The sequence below is a fragment of the Siphateles boraxobius genome, unplaced genomic scaffold (assembly GCF_051911475.1).
Source record: "Siphateles boraxobius isolate OS27281-9 unplaced genomic scaffold, OSU_SipBor_1 12, whole genome shotgun sequence".
NCBI classification, from domain to species: Eukaryota; Metazoa; Chordata; class Actinopteri; order Cypriniformes; family Leuciscidae; genus Siphateles; species Siphateles boraxobius.
Genome location: NW_027508722.1, coordinates 6,282,086 through 6,303,475, shown reverse-complemented (window position 1 = coordinate 6,303,475; position 21,390 = coordinate 6,282,086). Strand labels below are relative to the sequence as shown.

Below are 21,390 nucleotides of genomic sequence, written 5' to 3'. Positions count from 1 at the left end.
TTTGTTTGTCTTTTGTTTTATTGCATTAAATGCTTTTCTAAAGGTGTGTTCAGTGAATAGATAAGTATATATATATATGTGTGTGTGTGTGTTGCCAAGATGTTTAATGTTTTTGAAAAAAAGTCTCCTATGCTCACTAAAACTGCATTTTTTAATCAAAACTACAGTTTAAAAAACAGCAATATGGTGCAATATCATAATATAATGTTTTCTATTGTAATATATTTTAAACTTTAATTTATTCCTGTGATGCAAAGCTGTATTTCCAGCATCATTACTCCAGTCTTCGGTGTCACATGATCCGTCAGAAATCATTCTAATACGCTGATTCGCTGTTCAAGAAATATTTCTGATTAGTATTAGTATGTTAAAAAGAGTTGTGCTGAGTCATACTTTTGGGGGAAACCATGATACATTTTTTTTTCAGGATTATTTGATAAATAGAAATAATTTATTCATAGGAACATAAAATGATACACATATATTTAGAGTTGTGTGTGCAAAACGTTACTAAAACTGTAATGTCCAACAATTTGCCTTGACGGAAATTGAATAGGGTTTCTTCCATGTAACATTAGAGATTTGTTCTGGTTATAGCACATTACAGTCTCATGTCAGTGGCGTTGTGCAGAATTAGTCTATTGCAGTGATAATCCAACGGTTTTAAACATACTCATTGCTCATGATGTGCCCATGAGGGGTTTATGACATCTAATCCTTCAGCTAATGAAGCATCTAATGCCTTTTATTCACCGCTGAATTTAACCCAGGCACTCTCTGTCCATCTCACATTCGTCATTCAAGCCTCCGTGCGGCTCACTGCGATCGACAGCGTTTGGCCAACAATGTCAAAAGGGTCAGCGAGGGCCCGGCGCTGGAGAAGGCCGTGGAGAATGAAAAACAGCCCTCCTACCCATCCGAATGCAGCGTCCATAGATCGCAGCAGACTGGCACAGCGGTCCGTTGGGGACGGCGAGAGAACAAAAGCCGTCCTTCTGCTAATTGACTGCAAAATTAGCCGGGCTTCCCAGTGGGACCAGCGCAAGACAGCAGCAGATGGAGCCGGACCGGACACTCTGGTGGAAAGAGCTCTCCCAACCTGCTGAGAGCCTGCCCACAATTATGGGTCACAACACTTCTTGTTTAACAGAACGCACTGAAGCACCGAAATCAGGGCAAAAGATTTAAAGGTCAGGGACCTGAAGTGCGGGAGCCAAGGGAGAGACAGGCACTCGAGAGCGCGCCATTGTTGCAGAGGATCTGTTCTATTCCGCCTTGGGATATGCAATTGTCAACTTTAGAGATTTCAAGAGGCGTTGGAGTGTTTAAAAAGACCTGCACACCGATGTATCTGCGGGGCTTAATTTCTCCGACTCGAACGAACCACCAAAGACAAGTCATTTACAAATATTCCCCCCCCCCCAAACCTTGAGTTGTGAAAGGCTTCAAATGTCTCTCAGGGCTTCTGTGGTGTCATTGAACAAAAAAGTGCCTGGAGTGACTTTAGACTGCGTATACCCTTTATTGCAAAGTCAAATTCAAATCATAGCAGAAGTTTGTAAGGAGAGCGGTGAGAAGTATCTCGAGCGTCGAGTTCCGGGAGCAGATGAAAGGCAGGAGAGGACAGGCTAAATATTTGGCAGTCTTCACAGAGGCCTGTTAAAGGGAGCGGAGCAGCGTTCCCCAACCCTTGAATAAACAAGTAGCTGGTGTCGCTGTGAAGTTGAATTACATAGCTCAAAGCGCTTTCTTCCACTGGCAAAAAGCATTCCCCTTTCTAGGGATTACTCTGAGGAATGTATTTACTGTTTCTCTCCCTCGCCCGCTCGCTCTCCTCCATAAAGGATATATGGAAATCAGAGGGCTACAGACAGCACTCAGAAGCCGTTTTGAAATGCCGAGAAGGGTGGAGAGAAAACTATATTGTCCTTTTTAGGTGGGTGGATGCTTTCCACTCCACCTCACCATGACTGTCATAGTAATCTGATATGACAAATTCACATACAGTGGATTAGTGAGCTGCGGAGAAAGCCCGAGCGCTTAATATTTGTTGATGTTGCTTTTATCTGGCGGCTCTGTGTCCTGGGGCCGCGGTTACCTTGGCGATGAGGATATAACCGTTTCCCGAAATTCCAAGGAGATGGGTGCTCCTGGAAATTCCGGGGCCCGTCACTTTGTGCGCGCCGTAGCAATCTTTGATGTTCCCAGACTCTTGATGTCAGGCTATGAAAAACGCTTAGCTCGATTTAAGCCTTTTGCAAAAAAGGGCTAACAACTGTAATTAAATCATTAAATTCTTGTCTACGCTTCACAGAGCATAGAGAAAATTAACTTCCCACCAACCTCATTTTCTACTTGAACATGAAATAATGATTTTTTGCTCACATAATTACAAAGCTAACATCTGATAGAGTCAGCATCCAGGGGGGATTATCACATGCATGAGTATTAGACCTCATTACCAGCTTGACTGCAAAATTATTACATCTTGTAATTGGATGGTGAGATTTATATACAGATTGGCCGGGTTTCTGTAAGATTGTAATTACAGGCTTCATTGGTTCGCTACTTATCGGAACTTCACAGAGAAAACAACTGCTAGAATGAAATGAGCATTTCATTAACCTATAGCCTTATCATGGGAAAACCTGTGTAACGCTCATGTATGCATTAACATAAATAGGATCGTTCATTTCTCCGGCAGATAGGGCCGAGCCTCGCTTTGGCCGGGATCCGGGCCGGGAGCGGGGGGTCGCTGGGGCGGGGGTCCCCGGCCCTGGCCCCGTCTCATTTGCCTCTTGTAATCCATGTAGATGGAGAGAGAAAACACAAAATTAGTTGTCTATTTCACGAGGATGAACTCAATACAATCAGTACTTAAAGACTAACCGGCTGTGAAAGCACTCGTTTTGCGAGAGGCGAGCCGGAGCTTCGGCCGCAGTGTCTCCTCTGATGTTCTTTTCGCTGTTAACAAAATCTCTGGCCTTGTTCCCCGCTCGAAAACAACGGCAGCTGGAGATTGGATGCCCACATAAATAACCCCCTTACACAATGACACTGCAGGATCGATCCAGATTTGATGGGTACTCACACAAAGACAAGGGGGAGGGGAGCACAGAAGCGGGAGGAGGAGCGGGGGCCGCCGGGGCCAGTGGGGCTAAAATAAAATTGTTCAATTACTGAGCAAACACTATTTTTCTTACTTTAACAAGAGATTTCATGGTGCGCTCCGCGAGTCGCCGGCCCAGCTGAGTATCTCTAATGCCGGCATTACCCGTCTCCAATCAGCTGGGCCCTTGAAATGGACTTGCTATTGGACTTCATTGTTTAGATGGCTTTTTTCAGCTGGGATCAATGCTGCCTTTACGTGGGGCTGATACAAAACCGGGGATGCAACCTGCCACCCCCTCGGGCAGCACCTCCAGAACCCCGGACTCTCGACCAGAGAGCGTTCAGGCCTGAACGAAAGTGACACGTCGCGCTCCTGCTCGCAGAATGAAGGAACAAGCTCTGCCAGGACGTAGCTGCCAGCCCCTTCTGTGCCCTCGCGCGCTGTAACCTTGTACGTGGTGAGCCGCTTCATAGATGCTGACAGTTCAATGAGGCACGCTGACTTAGTCCAGTGCATCCCTTTGTGCTTGAAGGTGAATGAGTATTCTTGAGCTGAAAGAAAGCCATACGTTTGTTTAACATGCCTTATAGGACTCGGAGACACATGTTAGCAGCTCAGTGGTTATTAGATGCTTGATCGTAACAGTTCATGGGTCTGCAGTAACGTCACAAAGGACCTGGAGATCTAAAGATCTGACAACACTGATATCTGCATGATTTTGAAAACATTATAACTGATCATGTGAAGACATACTAATGTGAGGTTGTTTTGCATAAATTACACACAGCAGTGAAACGTGTATGGATGTCTGTGATAAGAAGAGGATACATTTACATGTATTCATTTATCAGGCACTTTCATCAAAAGCAACTTACAAGTGAGGAACACAACAAGCTATTCATCTTAAGAAAGCAATAGCACAAGAAATGCTAGCAATCCAAAGTTTCGGACAAGTATTTTTTTTTTTTGTCTCAGCATTAAATAAAGCGAACAATAAATAAATATAGGCAAATGCATATTTAGTGCAAGTTTATTTAATGTAGAACGTTATTTATTTCATTAAAGGAGATTAATACAAATAAAATGTCAATGTAAAATGTCAAACTTAAACGTCTGTGTGTGTGTGGGGGGGGGGGGGGGGGGGGGTGCGTGTGTGCGTGCGCGTGTGTGTGTATGTGTGTGCTCTATGAGTGCACATTGGTTGGGGAGCTTGAATAAATATCCTAAGGGTAAATTTTGCACATTCACTAAAATGAACTGATTATACAAGTGTAAAAGTGAAATAATCTCTGCAAAACCTCCATTCAAATAAAAAACAACTACAAATACAAAGTTGTAAAAAGGTGGCCTAGTTCTGCTCCTGCTCACACTTTTCAGCGTTGACGTTGTTGTCGAGGTGTTCGTTTGGATTAAGTGACGTGCTTGAGATTTAAACACAGGCCACCTGAAGTCTTTTATCAGCCTGCAATCTGTGGTGAGAGGAGGCCTCCATTTAACAAACCATTACAACTGAGAGAGCCATAAAAGACTAATGCACATAAACACAGCCATTCTGTCTATTAATTACCTCTGTCCCTGTGGCAATGAGGGTACTTAACCTCCACTAGATCACATGGTGATATGTTTTCCTTAGAAAAGAGCCAAAACAATTAACATCCCCTCTCACATTTCTCTGCCTCTCTTTTTCTCTCAGTAGCCAATCACATCAGAGAGGTGACCCTCCCGCTAATCAGCATTGACAATGCCCTTTGGGATGGACAGCACCCCGGCCAGCCTTTGATATGTGAGCATGCTGGGGTGGCTGGGAGTAGGTTTTGTTACCATTCCTAAAACCCTGTGAGTGTTTCAAGGGGTGCGGGATCCAGTGAGAAAGACACTGATTAACCCAAACACACAGCTACACCTACCATTCCACGTGACTTTGTTCAGATAACTTTGTGTTTGCATTTTTTTAACTTGAAACAAATGTTTTATCTATAAAAAGCTACTGTGCTACTTTCATCACATAATAATAATGAAAACAAATCAATTCATAAACAATTCTATTTGAATGTGTCATTGTTACACTGTAATTATACATTTAAGTACTGAATAATATTAAGTAACTACATGTACTAACTAAAGGGTTAGGATTAGGGTTTGGTTTGGGCTAGTTGCATGTAATTACACATAAATTAATAGTTATTACTAAAGTAACTACATGTAACGTGTAATAATAACAATAAAGTGTTACCCAAAAATGTAACATACATACACATTACAAAACCACTTTGGTGCACCAACAGATATTGTAATCCCTCAATTGCATATTTACATACAAAAAAGTGACAACCTGTATGATAAATATAAATACATAAAATATAATATAATATATAAATATATATGTGGCTGCATGTCACAATCTGAGATTTATGAAAAATACCCTACAATTTTTTGTGTTCTTTTATGTTGTATAAAGATGATAATGATAGGAAATTGAATCAAGTGATCAAGCACAGAAAATAATCATGTAACAGGAAAATGTAACAATTATCTACTTTGGACCCAAATTTGCGATGGAGTGGAAAGTTTGTAGGCAAGTGCCAAACTAGCAGATGCCCTGTAGTGTAGAAGATTCACTGCCAAGGTGTCGCTACAACGAGGTAAAATCTCGTTCCATATGCTGTGCTGTCAGCCACACACACTGCACTCTGGCCTTATGACACTTCCACACACGTCTTTTATTAGCCTGAAATTCCCTCTTTCCGTACCTGGGTGTGGTACATGCATTCCTATCAAATTCCTAGTGCCAGGACTCTAATAAGGCATTTAACTGCACTCCGGTTTATTGCAGTGTTGGGGGATATTTGGAGTTATTGGATAAATGTTATTTGTGGGCTGGGAACGAACTGCACATTGTGATGGTTGGTGGTAACTGCTTTCTTCCGAATTTAGCTGGAGTAGATTTCAGCACATATAATTTGTTAATCTCTCCTGGGCGAGAGGGGCATACCAGAGATTTTTAACCTCATGTCAACTTGCCGAAGACAGAGGAGGACAATAGGGGACAATCATGTGTGGTCCAGCAGGACTCTGACTCAGACGCTGACGTGCTAAACTTCCCAACATTGATAATCTCAACACATTCCCAAAACTGCTGAAGGACCGTTTTCATTAGATATGATTCCACCCTTGATATAAGTTCACTGGAACATTGCAAAATGGATCCAGTTATAGGTTTAACACATTCTTCACTAAAAAAAATAAAATAAAAAAATAACAACTAGAGAATAGTTTTTTTTTTTTAAAAACATGCATATTTTTATTCATGAGGACAATTAGCATGGGCACATATTAAATTGATTTTTATTTTTTATTTTTTTTATTTAAAGTTACATCATTCATGTCCCAGTCATCCAGTGATTATTCTTGTACACAGACACACGCGAGCCCTGCCGTAATTCGTCTCAAGCTGGGATGCAAACAGTGGATCATGGGTCTGTTCAGTCAGTACTCTTGCAACGTTTCTCCCGAAAACCCTAAATATCAAATGCTAAAACTCTGTGTAAAAGCTTGATTTGACCACTGCTGACTCAAGTCTGGCTCTGGTCATCTTTGAGTCCAGAGGGGATTTACTCAGTAACCATGGTTGGGAGAGATGTCCTGGTTCCCTTTAATAGCATTAAGGGTTCAAACCGTTAGGGCTGTAATCTAGAGAGAGAAGAGACTCCAGCGCATGCCTTTGATCTCATTGCTTTTGGCTGTTTAAAGTTGACAGTTTAGTTGAATGCCATTCCCTGTTTTCGTTTGTGCTACATGAGTGTCACAGTGTTGTAAGAATTGCCCTACACCTGTACTTATAGAATGTACATTGACATGCTTGAGAAACGCATTGATTTTTGAGTTCTATGAAATCCAAACATGAACAGAAGTCTGCACTGCAAGATCTGTCTCATGAAGCCCGCATGCAGATGACAGAAATGCTCTGAAAGGAAATAAATAGATTTTTTTTTTTTTTTTTTTTAAGAACCATTCTTGCATTAATGGAAAAGGAAGGTTGGAGGAGAAAGCATGGACAAACAGCAGTTTTTATGTTATAATGACACTTAGACAGCAGCAGTCACTGTACGGAAAACCTGAAATCTTTCAAATTCTGAATATAAAACAGCATGTGAAACCCCAGGATGAAAATGTGTGCATGCTCTTGTTGTTGTTTTGAAATGGTTTAAAAGTTTAAAAAAAATGTTCCTGTCTAAAAAAAAACTCAACCTTTGAAATATGCAGAATTCATCCACTGTAATCACTGTTCTGCTAAGCTAAGGTTTCTTATATGATAGAGGAAGAGCAGAAAAATGAGAGCTTGCTTAAGGGCATAGTGTATTTTCCATAATTTATAGATGTGTGTATACATGCATGCCTAGCATTGCATATATATAGTATAATTTTCACATTGCACACATATAGAGAGAAATATATATATATATTAGAAAAAAAGATATACTGTATATTAAGACAAGTTTCTAAGAAAATTATATTTATGTAATTTATTTTCAAAAATCCTGTCTTAAACAGGGACGAACATCCAGTGAAGTTGCATTGGTCTCTTGCTGTTGCAGGGGAAGTGATAATGGGACTTTAACAAGCCCCCATAAATCAGTTAAGTGTGAACACGCTTTATTGCCCATAGATTACACGTGCCATTGTTTGACGAGGGTCAAACTTCAACCCCTTTACAATTTATTTACCCCATTTACCCGAAAAGGGAAATTTGAGATTCTCACCCTCAAAAAAAAAAAAAAACTGTTTAAAATAACTGAGCATTCATGTCTACGAAATGCATTCTGCAGTAAATAAATTACGTGTAACCTTACATCCAATTAAATATTGCTTATTCTGTATGTTAATTAAATCAAATGTAAAAAGAACCTTAAATGTTTCAATAAAAGGCGAGTAACTGAGCACCCGCTGACTTTTTCTTTCCTCTACCACATTTCTCAAGATTGAATGTCCTTTCTTAACGTCTCTGTCTTCGTCGTTTAGAGATATTTTCTGTCATATCTGCATGATCTTCTGCTGTGCGCGTTTCCAGCGGGTTATCGCCAGTGCCATTCCTCCTTCTGTCTGATGTGTTCCTCAGATTGGCATCAGTGCCCTCAGATATTTTCAACAGATCCTCCACTCGCGGCCATCTGGGGCAGATCACAATCACTGGCTTCATCTGAGCCGTTAAACTAATAAATCCACTATATCCTTTCAACGAGCACAACTTTAGAAGCGCTAGAGCAGCGACCTCATGACAGAGCGAGTCCCGGACCCTGGACACGAGGAACGAATCAAGAGCCCCGGAACAACCGTACTCGGTTCCGATCAATCAAAACGCTCGTGCAATGCATGCTTTTAATGTCTCGACTGAATTAAAATAATAAAACATTTAAATTCCATTGACACGTCTCGTTTAGTTTATAACGATAGAATATACGAATCAAATAGTAAAGAAAAGTTTACAATGTAAACAAAAAATCTTTTCGCAAATCACATTTTGTTTCGTTTCTGAAGAATATCAATACGTCACATGTTTGTATTATATGTTGCCTATATTAAGCAAAAACAGATGAGCTGCAAGTTCATTATATTTAGATGGGGCATTTTGGTAAAGATGTGATTGGATTAGTGAGATCATTGTTATCGCACACACATTAAAATCATAAACTGTTAGACCACAGGCGATCCCTTTATCTGTCACGACTATTATTAGTGGTATTAATAGTTTTGGGGGGGTTGGCTAAATGGCGTTTGTGTGCATGTTAATGAAGTGCTCACGATTATTCACGACATCACCTCGTTCAGTATTTAACAATGAAACATAAATACAAAGTCCCCAACGCCCCCACCCCCGTGTGTATGCTTGTAAGTGCCTCTGGGTTATAAGTGTGTGTGTGTGTGTGTGTGTGTGTGTGTGTGTGTGTGTGTGTGTGTGTGTGTGTGTGTGTGTGAGGAAGAGAGAGAGAGAGAGAGAGAGAGAGAGAGAGAGAGAGAGAGAGAGAGAGAGAGAGAGAGAGAGAGAGAAGAAATGGAAGAGAAAAACGGGCTATAATGTTTTAAACTAATTGACACACATTAACTGCACCGATTACAAATATCGAGAACAAATACTTTTACCAAAGACAAATAATAGTTCCTAAGCTGTCGTCGCGCATAAAAATAGAAAGTCCATGCATTTTGAAACTGTATCTTTACAGTACCAAAAATAATAAAGGAGAGAAAAAATCATGAGGTTTAGAGTATTCAAATGCATCTTTAATTATTTAAGCTCACTCAAACAAAACAATAAAGCCAGTGCTCCATTTGAATAATTCAATTCAGAGTTGTTGGTTTTTTTTTGCCAAATGTGTAAAATCCTGTACACAATTTTAGCAATCACTCACTGCAAAAAATAAAAATAAAAAAATAAGAAAATAAAAAAAGCACCTTCAAAAGAATACAGTTGTTTGATCGTCAATACCTTATGAAGATCAGTGTCATCGCGAGTGTTGCTTTAATTCTCCAGTGTTTATAAGAATTATGAGCCATTCAAAATAAGTTCCGCGTGCCTATCAGTTCATTTCCCCAGTGCCGGGCAGCTGTAAAATCGTGTAGACAGGTTGTCACACTACAGTGAATGGATTCTAATGCTAAACATTTAACATACAATCCTCCAAACAGTGCAAAAGTGGCCCTGGCCAATGCACTAACCACATGCGCCAACGAGGAGGAGCCTGGGACGCCAATCAAAGCATCAACTTCAAATTGTATCTGAGAGATCAGCCCAGGACCTAGGGGCAGAGACATCAGTTGGAGCTCAATTGTTGATCTGATCACATCCGACGGACTTGCCGCAAAAGAGAAGCTGAGATTTAAAGACGAGCATTTCCCCATTCTCATTCGGTGCTGCTTGAGAGAGAGAGAGAAACTCTTTCACTTCTTGCTTTGGTGGGCTATTTGTTTTTTTGCCTTGTTTTGGCTTCCGACGTGGCGAAGGAGATGTCTTTCCCCCAGCTGGGTTACCCGCAGTATTTGAGTGCCTCCCAGGCGGTGTACGGAGGCGATCGCCCGGGAGTGTTAACTCCGTCGTCCCGCGGAGGGAGCGTTGAGATCGGGGGAAGCGCGTCCGCGGCGGCCGCTGCGGTGTCCTCGGTGTTGGGCATGTACCCGTACGCACACAACTACAGCGCCTTTCTGCCTTACACCAGCGCCGATTTGGCTCTTTTCTCCCAAATGGTAAGAAAAGCACATTTGCATTCTAAAGCTGACTGATTTTTTTCTCTCTCTCTCTGCATTGTATTGCTTTTATTTTGCGAGCATTTTTGGGGGGGGACTGCCGCACAAGAGAGGTTAACGCAGCTTAAGCTTGCAATGTGCATGGGAAGTTTCTAACAGGTTTTGACATTTATTCTAGTCTGTTAGAATTGCATTGCAGATTTGGCACGCATAAAATTTTAAATACCTTTCCGTCCGCCATTTTACAAGAAAAGTTTGTGCCTGTCTCGGTGTTTGAGTTGAAGAATTGTTGTGCGGGTGTTTAATAATAATAGCACGAATCATGCAATTTCCAAATTGCAATATTTAAAACATGCTATAAATGTTATTCAGCTGAATTTAAATTTAACAAATAATTTAAGTTGTTTCGATGGACAACTTTGCGGTAGGCTACGCTTTGGAAACAATGTAAAATGAATTATTGTTTCAAAGGTCCTTCTGGCTCAGAAACTAATTTACAGTTCCCTACATGATGTCTTCATGACTTGTAGTAAATTATAAATATGAATGATAATAAAAGTGACAAAAATAGTTGTTTTGACTAATGAAATGTGATTCTCCACAAAAGCGGAATCTCGTTTCATTTCCAAAAAAGAGAGATGTTGAAAGTTGTATATATTAATCAATTGTGTCTTTCGCTAAACTGTAACAAATAATTACAAATCGTGCCCACATTATGTGCACGAATCTCTTGTGCAAGGAAAATCAATTCAAATGATATAAAAAGCACTTAAATCGCTTAAACGCTTTTTTCGATTAATAAGAAACACTGCGGTATATGATTGTGTCATGTGTTGTATAACTCTATACGAATAATAAGCTAATTATAACAACATTTGGTAATGGGTTAAGGCCTGTACATAACGAGCGAAACTTAAATTAAATGCTAAAATTGTACACATATCGGATTCGAAACAATGTGGTAATTTTTGCCAACAGTATTCGTGTTCTTTCTTATTTTCCACAATGCCATTAACATAGCCTACGTAATATTTAGCATATTTTTACATTTTTTTGTTATCGCTATATATGGCCTAGCTTTTTATATAGCAATGTTGGTCAAAGGTCAAAACAAATATTAGTTTATGAAAGGTCGGGGGGAAACATTATTGGAAAAACAAAACAAAACTCGCACGATTTCTGGAGAGGTCAGATTAATAAAGAAATGATTGATAGCCTACATTTGCAAACATTTGGATAAAAGTGAAATTTCGAAATGGAATGTTGACAGCGTGATCCCGAATTAGTTTGCGCGCTCTGTTGTGTGTATGAAATCCAGCGTATCTGATGGTTTGTTTTTCCCCCCCTCTTGTCAACCTCATTGTAGGGATCTCAGTATGATTTAAAAGACAGTCCTGGCGTTCACCCTGCGAGCTTTGCTGCCCACACGAGCCCTGCCTTCTATCCCTACGGTCAGTTCCAGTATGGAGACCCTTCCAGGCCTAAAAACGCCACACGAGAGAGTACCAGCACTCTGAAGGCCTGGCTCAACGAGCACAGGAAAAACCCCTATCCCACCAAAGGTGAGAAGATCATGCTGGCCATCATCACCAAGATGACCCTCACACAAGTGTCCACCTGGTTCGCCAACGCCAGAAGGAGACTCAAAAAGGAGAACAAGGTAACATGGGGCGCCAGAAGTAAAGAAGACGAAGATGGCAATATTATATTTGGCAGCGATACCGAGGGGGACGCCGAAAAGAACGAAGATGAAGAGGAAATAGATTTGGAGAGCATAGATATCGACAAGATCGACGACAACGACGGAGATCAAAGTAACGAGGAGGATGAGGAAAAGCGCGGGGAGCTCGAGAGCTTGCGGGAGAAACGGCGCGCGCTTGCGCTGGAGGCTCACGAGGCCTTCGAGAAATCCAAATCAAACGTCATTTCTGCCGGCAAAGAGCCGTCTGACGGAAACAACAACAACAACAACACCAGGGTTCTGTCGCCTGGCCGACAGGGTGGTTTTCAAGTTCCGGTTAGCAATAAGCCCAAAATATGGTCGTTAGCAGAAACCGCAACCAGTCCAGATAGCTCGCAAAAACCTACGTCACCCTCTGTTCCCGCCACTCCCGCGGGCACACACCCGGCCTTCCTGCCCAGCCATGGACTGTACACGTGTCAGATTGGGAAGTTCCACAACTGGACAAATGGCGCGTTTCTGGGCCAAAACTCCCTGCTGAACGTCCGATCTTTCTTGGGCGTCAATCAGCATCATCATAATCATAATCATCCTGTTCACTCACAGCAGCAGCAGCAGCAGGCCTCGACCCTGGCAGCCGCAAACAGTGACAAGGCGCCAGAGGACCTCAGTCCAAAACACATAGGTATGCACAAATCACAACAGGCCTGTGTATAGGCTATGCACAAATGTGGCAGTGCCATTTTAAATGTTGCTATTGTTATTTTAATTTTGATTATTTGGCCTATTGCTATTGTAGTAGTTGTCGGGGTGTTTGTTGTTGTTACCCTCAATATATAGGCCTATATATAAAATAGCCTACATAATAAAATAATAACAATTACACAGATAAAAACAAATCTGTACAATAATGCTGCGCATTTAATTCCAGTCAATCTAATTCCAACGTTTGATTTTGTTTTTAATTCTTAGATCGTGAAAATGTCCTCAGAAATGAATCACCAACGCAACCTTTAAAGTCATCGTTTCGTCCTCTTCACGACAGGTAAATGTGTATTATATTCTTCTTCTTCTTCTTCTTCATATTCTTCTTCTTATTTTCATTATTATTATTATTATTATTATTATTATTATTATTATTATTATTATTATTATTAACAGCATGCCTAGTAGTAGTATTACTGGGCCATCGTTATACTAGACGAAACGCATGCAACAGCGAACGATTGTTTTTAAAACTGCTTATCGAAGAATGACTCTTGGGATACAGGTTTCCTAACAGACAGACAGAGAAAAATATGCGCTTAGCGCTTATAATAAATAGTTGTGCTTTTCCTGGTGACAAAAGGCCACGAATCCCCCTCCCCACACACACACTCTATGCCTCTCTGGAGAATAACTACTTATCAAGTCACCGGGGTTGTGTGCCTTTCCTAAAGACCCTTGGGGAAAGTGAGCCTCGGGGGAGCAGTGATGCTGAAAACTTGCCCGTTTTAAGTGCCACAATTTTAGCAGAACCGTTTTTTTTTTTTTTTTTTACTTATATTGTATTAGTTGCGCCAGTGAATTTGTTGGTAAATATCAGCATGGTATTAAACGTCTCTATTTTAGACCGAAACATAGACTACTGCTTTTGTAAAATTGCGTGTGAAATAATGTATTGCACGGTAACGCTTTGAAAACAAAAACAACCACTAAAATGCTTTCATTATATATGTAGGCGTATACATATAAATGGCGACACTTCTGGCCTGTTATCATATAATTAATTGCTGTGTTATAACGTTCAGGAAATTAGCTGTATGCCTCGATGTTTTTAAAGGAAATTATATCACAATTCTGTCTGTGTGTCTGTGTTCACAGCCCAAGAAACCAGCAGGAATCAACACAGAGGGTCCTAACAGCTCTCTCTTCCGCTTGATCAAGACATTTGCCCCGCAAAAAAAGGACTGATGGCACTCATAATGGGACAATGAAAACGAAATCAATTCAGCATAGCATTCAGTTACTCTAAAACAAATGTCCGAGTTTGATTAGCACCCGGTGGAGATGTATATAATGACACCTGTGATCCCTTCCTTACCGTGGGACATTGGTAGGCTTATTTTGTCTTTATGTGTTGGTGTTTTCCTTTAAGGTGACCCACATTTGTAAATAGTGAGTTGACGGAGTTTGTCCAGATCATATATTTTGTCTAATAAACTAAATGAAATTATAGACAAATGCAAAGAGGTTTTTATTTTGTGTGTGTGTTTTGGTTTGTTTTCTGAAGGGTTACATGTTTTAGTGACGTTACGTTTCATTTAGTCTTTTTCATTTTATTATTTGGATTAAAAAAAAATCAATCATAGTATAGGCAAATTTCATTATTAATAATCTAAAGTCATAATAACGAATGCTCTTAAAAGCGGGGGAAATCTGTCGGTTATTTAGATGCATGGGGCCCAAAATGGATCTGGAAATATTTTGCGGGAGTGTTCAGATTCAATTGTTAAATGGAGCTGCTGCAAACGCATTGAGGTGCTAATAAGAGACCAGATGGCTGCTGGCGGCGGAAAATGGACCGAAGCAGCTGGGAATATCATTAAGTAATAATGTGGGAACGCCCTGTGCAAACAAAATCAAATGGTTAAAATCTAATCTGTCAGAAGAAGAAAAAAAAAACTCGATACGATAATAAATTATTAATGTGTGAGGAGAGTGACTTTCAGTTCAGAGGGAGTGTGGATTGAGGCCTCCTTGCGTCATCAGCATGAGACACCACCGCTCATATTGTTTACAATTTATAAACTAATAATTAAAATTTGTTTTCACAATATTACAGTTGTAAACGCTAGCCAAATAGTTTTGCCGTTTCAAAATTGCATGACAATTGACAAACATTAATTGTTTGGAAGCGAAATTCAATTTTCATGTTCAATAATTCAAACATATATAACCACTTATACAATTAACCTACTCAAGAAAATAAAAACTCATCAAAAAGTCTCAGTCAGTGAGTTCAAATTGTGACTACAAAAACTACACACAAAATGCTAATATAGAATGATATTACAGCTGTTTTGCCAATTACACGTTAATTAATTAAGTTATTAATTGTGTGGCATTGTCTGTTTATATAGCTTAGGCTACATATTTATGTCAAACTTGCTCTCTGGTTTTCTTGTTCCATTTAAAACTATTTATTTTTTATTTTTTTACTATTATTATTTTTAGTTCAATTAGACAAGTAGGCCTACAATGCAAAACGTACGAGGCATTTTGGAACAGTTCAGAGTATGTGAAGCAAAAAATAATATATAATAATAACAACTAATATACAAATTGACAGGTGAATATAATAATAATAATAATAATAATAATAATAATAATAATAATAATAATAATAAAATTAAATAAAATTAAATAAAATTAAATTAAAAATGTATATAGGCTATTGGGATAAAAGGTGCTATATAATATTAGAGTGGTTATATGAATTTGTTTTTATAAGCTTTTTGTTTTGTGATCTCATGTTTGAAAGATTTTCAAAGTATACTGTGAGATCAATATTATAAAAGGTATTTAAAACTCTATTGACGCAGGAAACCAGAATTTGCCGAATTGCAAATAAATTAAAGCTGGCAGCGACCTCTATAGATCGGTAGAGTCATTACAGCCGGTTTACATGGGAAAAGACAGGAGAAATCATAAAATAACTGGAAAAAAAAATTCCCCACATGAAACTACAGAGATTTCAGAGGAGAAAATAATCGAATATACTTTGAATCAACAGCCTTTTTGAAATACTGAACACAGAAATGATATCTAACATTTTATTCCAATAACATAAGATCATGGGCCACGTTTGCGTAGCCTATTGTGTGGACTAAAATAATCAAAGTGTTTTGCTTTTACATTTCAGTAGTCAGGTAAAAATATAGTAAAACGTTAAAAGCACCAACAATAATGACAAGACTGAATTAAAATATTCAGTTAGGATTTTATGCGATCGAAATGTGGATGTGGTTTGTAAGATTTTATTTTATTTTATTTTTAATAGGAATATATTATTTTAATGTATTTGTTTATTTTTTTAATATTTTTTTTTGTTATATTAGTAACATTAAACAACCAAAAATATTAACGAAAAAGTCAATAATATAGGCCGGTCATGTTTTAAGTTTATCCTCGGCACTATTTAGAAGTGAACAAATAAATCGCAACAGTGCATATTATTATTATTATTATTATTATTATTATTATTATTATTATTATTATTATTATTATTATTATCGCTGTACTAACCGTTTTGAACGTATCCAGCCTACCGACTTTTAAGAAACAAATAAGTAGCCTAGTCTAATTCTGTTCGGTACATAGAAAATGTTAACAATTCACGAATTATAATTGTATGCTAGCAATAATAATAGTAATTATTTGACTATTATTATTATTATTATTATTATTATAGTAATAAAAGCGTCTCCCTTGATAAACAGAGGTCAAGTCAGAGCAGGTGTGCGCATTTCAGCTCTCTCCTCGTTATTTCGTCTTCATCTCCTTTGGTCCGCTTGTTGTTGTTGAGATTAAATAACCTCCCGGTGTTTCATTTATATCTTTTGTCCTGTACTAGCATGGGGTTAGTGCTGGAGGCCATCGGGGTGGGATTCGCTAATGCACACGTAATTACTCATTCTGTACTTGATGTACAGTCAATTGTCTAACGAGAAATAAACGGGACTGGAACCCATAATTACTCTGACACTTCAGCTACTGTCACATGCCGCCCCGAGCAATAAATGACAGCCAAAAAACGAACAGAATAAAAGGAAATGCAAGTGTGGGAGGGATAGAAATAAAGATGAGACAGGGGTTAAAAAAATAATCACGATAATCGTTTAAATTATTATCATAATCTTATATGAAAGACATGGAAAATGCTGTGTGATATGTTTGACAAAACAAATCTGATGAAGGAAATAAATGCCATCCAATAGGAATAATAAATAATGCAATATAGGCACATAAACTGTTGCTCCCACATAGGAGTGATTCTCTCCCATGACGCTTGTGTCTCTGTCACAGTGTAAAAGAGAGAGGAAAGTTTATCACTGTCTTGTCTTTTTGGCAGAAACAGGTCATTCATGCACCCCCCGCCCTACGACACAAATGCCCCCCTTCATGCCCCCCTCCGAACCGCCCCACGGTGTTGTCTTTTTGAAGATGCCGCCAGTATCTCTGAAGAACTAATCCATTTATCTAGTTTCATGAGTGCACTGGGTGAATACCTTCAACAATGGTCGGGCCCTGCTGGGAACTGCAAGTCGGGGAGTCCAGTAGTCACACACATCCACACTTGCCATACACCATGTTATGGTTTGACTACTTTGCTGTTCCTTGTTTCCAAAACAACAATAGAGGTTGAATTGAACGAATAACTTGGTCATCGTCTTTTCATCCCAGGAGCGATGGGTTGCTGTAGAACATGCCACCGGATGAGGCAGGGCCCCTGGTTCCACACAGAGAGAGAGAGAGAGAGAGAGAGAGAGAGAGAGAGAGAGAGAGAGAGAGAGAGAGAGAGAGAGAGAGAGAGAGGAGAGAGAGAGAGAGAGAGAGAGAGAGAGGGAGGGAGGCTCTCACAGTACTCGCACAAATAGCAAGGGACAACTGCTAGTATATATATATATATATATATATATATATATATATATATATATATATATATATATATATATATATATATATATATATATATCAGGGCTGTGCAACAATTAATTGCGATTAATCATATCCAAAATAAAAGTTTGTGTTTACCTAATATATGTGACCCTAGACCACGAAACCCGTCTCAAAGGCATTAAAAAAATGAGATCTAGGCTATACATCATCTGAAAGCTGATAAATAATTTATTTATTGATGTTTACTTGTTTATCAACTATACATGTTTATCAGCTTTCCATTGATGTATGCTTTGTTAGGATAGGACAACATTTGGCCGAGATACAACTGTTTGAAAATCTGGAATCTGAGGGTGCAAAAAAATCCAAGCATTGAGAAAATCGCCTTTAAAATTGTTCACGATTTTGTTGCATTCACTCACAAAAAAAAAATATATATATATATTATATATATATATATATATATATATATATATATATATATATATATATATATATATATATATATATATATATATATATATATATTATGAATACAGGCAAGAAAAAAAAATGCAGTCAGATTTCTTGGCATTCCATGATAAAATTCCAGAAAAATCAAACAGTTTAGTAGTTCAAGATAAATTGTGGGTATAAACCTTTAAAGCATTGCATTACATTTAATGCAAGTTTTTTTTTCTTCACATTCCCATTCATTACTACAACAGAGGTAGACAGTTCATCACTTTCATCAGACATTTACAATTCATTGAATTTATGTTGTCATAAACAAAACCGTAATAATATATCATATATCATTATGAGGGTCAAAGGTCATCACTCATGTAACCTTACACTTTGAATGGTTACAAATGGTTTGCTAAAGTCATTTTTAGACATCCTGGCAATGTTTAAAATGGATTATCTTGGATGGATTTGATCATTTGGGTTTTAAAACTGTAACACAAATCAATCAAACAAACACTCAACTAGCAAAGATGTTTCGCATGCAATTGTATTTTGGAGTGCTTGCTACAGTATCTGCTTAGAATGCACATTTCCCGGTGACCAGTCCTCCAAAGCCTAACACACACAGAGAACGGACTGTCTGACCCTTCCCCGAGGCTGCTATTGTCTTGTGCTGCTCCTAATAAACAGCAGACAGCCGCTACAGAGCTTTATCCCTCCGCATGAAAATTTCCACAGAGATGGATAATAAAGTCAGACTCCTTTCTGATGTGATGCCATTGTGGGTTTGGGTTAATTCCAGAGGTCTGTACAAAGAGAAATGTATGTATGTGAAGTGTCACCCAGCAGCTGGGGCCTGGCTCAGTTATTCCCCCTCCACACATGTGCGCGGCAGAAGCAGATATCAGATCAGTTCCTCTAATCTGCATCGCGGCCGATGTCCTTTTTTTTTTTTTTTTTTTTTTTTGAACTCGCCGTGGCAAATCAGGATATAAACCCCCCAGTTAACAGACTGGTGAGTTATCAGACGGGCGATGACTACCGGGGGTTTGAAGCGGCGTGAGCAGCCATAGATGATGAATTAGTGTGATGTACCAGATCAAACACTGATATGGTTGAGTATACATTACAGAATGTGGACACAGTTGTGTCGAACCAGTTCCTTATTTCTGTTTGGCTCTGTGACCTGGAGGTGTTTGAGTTGCCAAACCCTGACACCTGGCAAAAGAGTCGTTAGCATTCAGGGTGTGATCGTACAGTAAGGCTCATCCTTGGAAACTTCACAACACCAAAACAAACTTCTTAAGATCCAGAGACAATACTAATGAAGCTGAGGTAAGAATTTATAGCATTCTCACTCAACACTCACACATCAAGAGCCCAACTTAAACTAACGTCAGCATGTAGCTAAACAATCACGTTGCCTTCAGTATATAGACCTCATAGATGTTAAAATCCCATTCATTTATTCCACAGGGGAACAGATTTTTAATAATATTTTATGAAACACAGACCTAGTGTGAGCTATGAGGTAGCACATCAGTTTTTTAGCCATCATGTGTTACACTTTATTTCAAAATTCACTTTATTAACTATAAGTAACTTTCTCATTAGAGTATTAGTAGACAGTGAGGTGAGGTATTAGGGTTCAGGTTAGAAGAACAAGTTGATATGAAGATGCAAAGTTACTTGTACTTGGACCATCGAAATAAAGTGTTACGCAATCTTGTGTAACAGCATAATTCCTGGTGGAAAAACTACATTACCCTTAATTTTGCCAAAAATATCCACCAACGTGACAAGAGAATTACATCTAAGAACTCTTTAGTGCCTACCCATGAAGCACATCGGATGACTTAGAGTTAATTTCCCTAGGCTCACAAACTGTTTAAATATAGTTTCTATATCCTTTTTTAATTTGATTATATAATTTGCAATGCTTATTGGGATTGTAGTTCTTTCCCTATTTAAATCAGTTAAGTTCCCAGTCTTGTAGTTTTGTCTTTATGTCTGATTTTCCAATACTTTTTAATCTGTAATGTTGCGATTCTCGTTGTAGCTGGTTGGTTTGGTTCACGGTTTAAAACTCTGAAGACTTTTTTTAACTTTCGGAACCAAGATTGAAAAAGACTGAAAAAGTGGGCCGCTCCAACTCTATTTGCTTTTCTTCACCACTTGATTTCAGAAATGAATCAAGTCAAGCAATACTATAATTAGTGCACATTTCCTTTTCAAAATTCTTAACTCGTAAGTGTTAAACTTCATCCAACAGCGTTTTCGCTCTAGACATGAATGAATCCTCAAATCATGTGTATTGTTGAGGACAGGCGTGCTGTTACTTTACTAAGTGATCAGACACCCGGTTTTACCTGCTGGATCATAAGGCAGGTGGAAAAATCCCAAAGACGCACATTAAAAGGATCCAAGCCGTTTCTACAGACCCTAGCAACTGCATAGCAAGAAGCTAAACACTACTTAAAACACATTTGCAACCACATAGCATTACCTTGGCACCTCACTTTGACATGCTAACATCATAGCAATGAGTTTGTTTGCATTGGGAAGTACCACTGGTTGAAATATTTCACCAATGACAGCAAAAATGCAATGAAATACATCCCTGATGAATAATGCTAATCACCGCTGCAACCCTTTAAGCCAAAACGCAAGATTTACTTTTCAGTTTATCCCCAAAATCGCCGACGCACGATCAGATGCACGCAACGTCCTACATATTTCTGGAGAGCACTCACATCAAAGATTCAAAAATATATAGTCTTATCCTGAGGAAATGCCATCCTGGTTTCACTGTGATCTGGTGGCCACATCTGCCACCAATATTGTCCAGCATGTGATCAACTCTCCTTGCCTTTCTTTATTCGTCTCTTTTTCGACTTACTATCTCTTCTGCACCAATAATAGCTGAGAAGTCACTTAGTGTGAGTCATATTGTGCGGCAGATAGAAGAAGATTTACGCGTACACTGACACGAATGCCACTAATGTCAGAGATTTGCTGAGAATGAGGAAATGATCAGATGTATATCTCAATACCCTGGCAACAATAAACTGCGAGGTTTGGGAAAGAAAGCGATGGATGGGTGGGGGTGATGGTTTAATAAACAGTAAGACATTACTTTGAACGGCAAGCCGGGGTATGATTCTAAAACAGCCTGCAGAAGATAAAGGACACGACACAATAAGTCAACCTATTGTTACTTCTTTTTACATTCCGTGTAAAGCAGCTGCCGGGA

The 21,390-nt window shown here is 38.9% G+C and overlaps 1 protein-coding gene and 2 long non-coding RNA genes across 3 annotated transcripts in view; 1 reads left to right on the top strand and 2 right to left on the bottom strand.

The window, feature by feature from the left end:
• Positions 1-415: 415 nt before the first annotated feature.
• On the bottom strand, positions 416-9,794 carry LOC143715315 (uncharacterized). Its single transcript, XR_013195715.1, has 3 exons — positions 9,594-9,794; positions 2,890-3,663; positions 416-2,797 (listed from the first exon to the last, which is right to left on the bottom strand). It is a non-coding gene; the product is annotated as an uncharacterized LOC143715315 (long non-coding RNA).
• irx1a (iroquois homeobox 1a) lies at positions 9,056-14,252 on the top strand. Its single transcript, XM_077207016.1, has 4 exons — positions 9,056-10,348; positions 11,715-12,714; positions 13,002-13,074; positions 13,893-14,252. Exons 1-4 carry the CDS (start codon positions 10,112-10,114, stop codon positions 13,948-13,950), a joined length of 1,368 nt encoding a protein of 455 aa, XP_077063131.1. The 5' UTR covers positions 9,056-10,111; the 3' UTR covers positions 13,951-14,252.
• A 5,382-nt stretch (positions 14,253-19,634) lies between these two features.
• Positions 19,635-21,390, bottom strand: part of LOC143715379 (uncharacterized) — a 582,927-nt gene continuing 581,171 nt past the window's right edge. The window contains exon 3 of the long non-coding RNA XR_013195736.1: positions 19,635-19,651. This is a non-coding gene — a long non-coding RNA (uncharacterized LOC143715379). The remainder of the gene's footprint in view (positions 19,652-21,390) is intronic.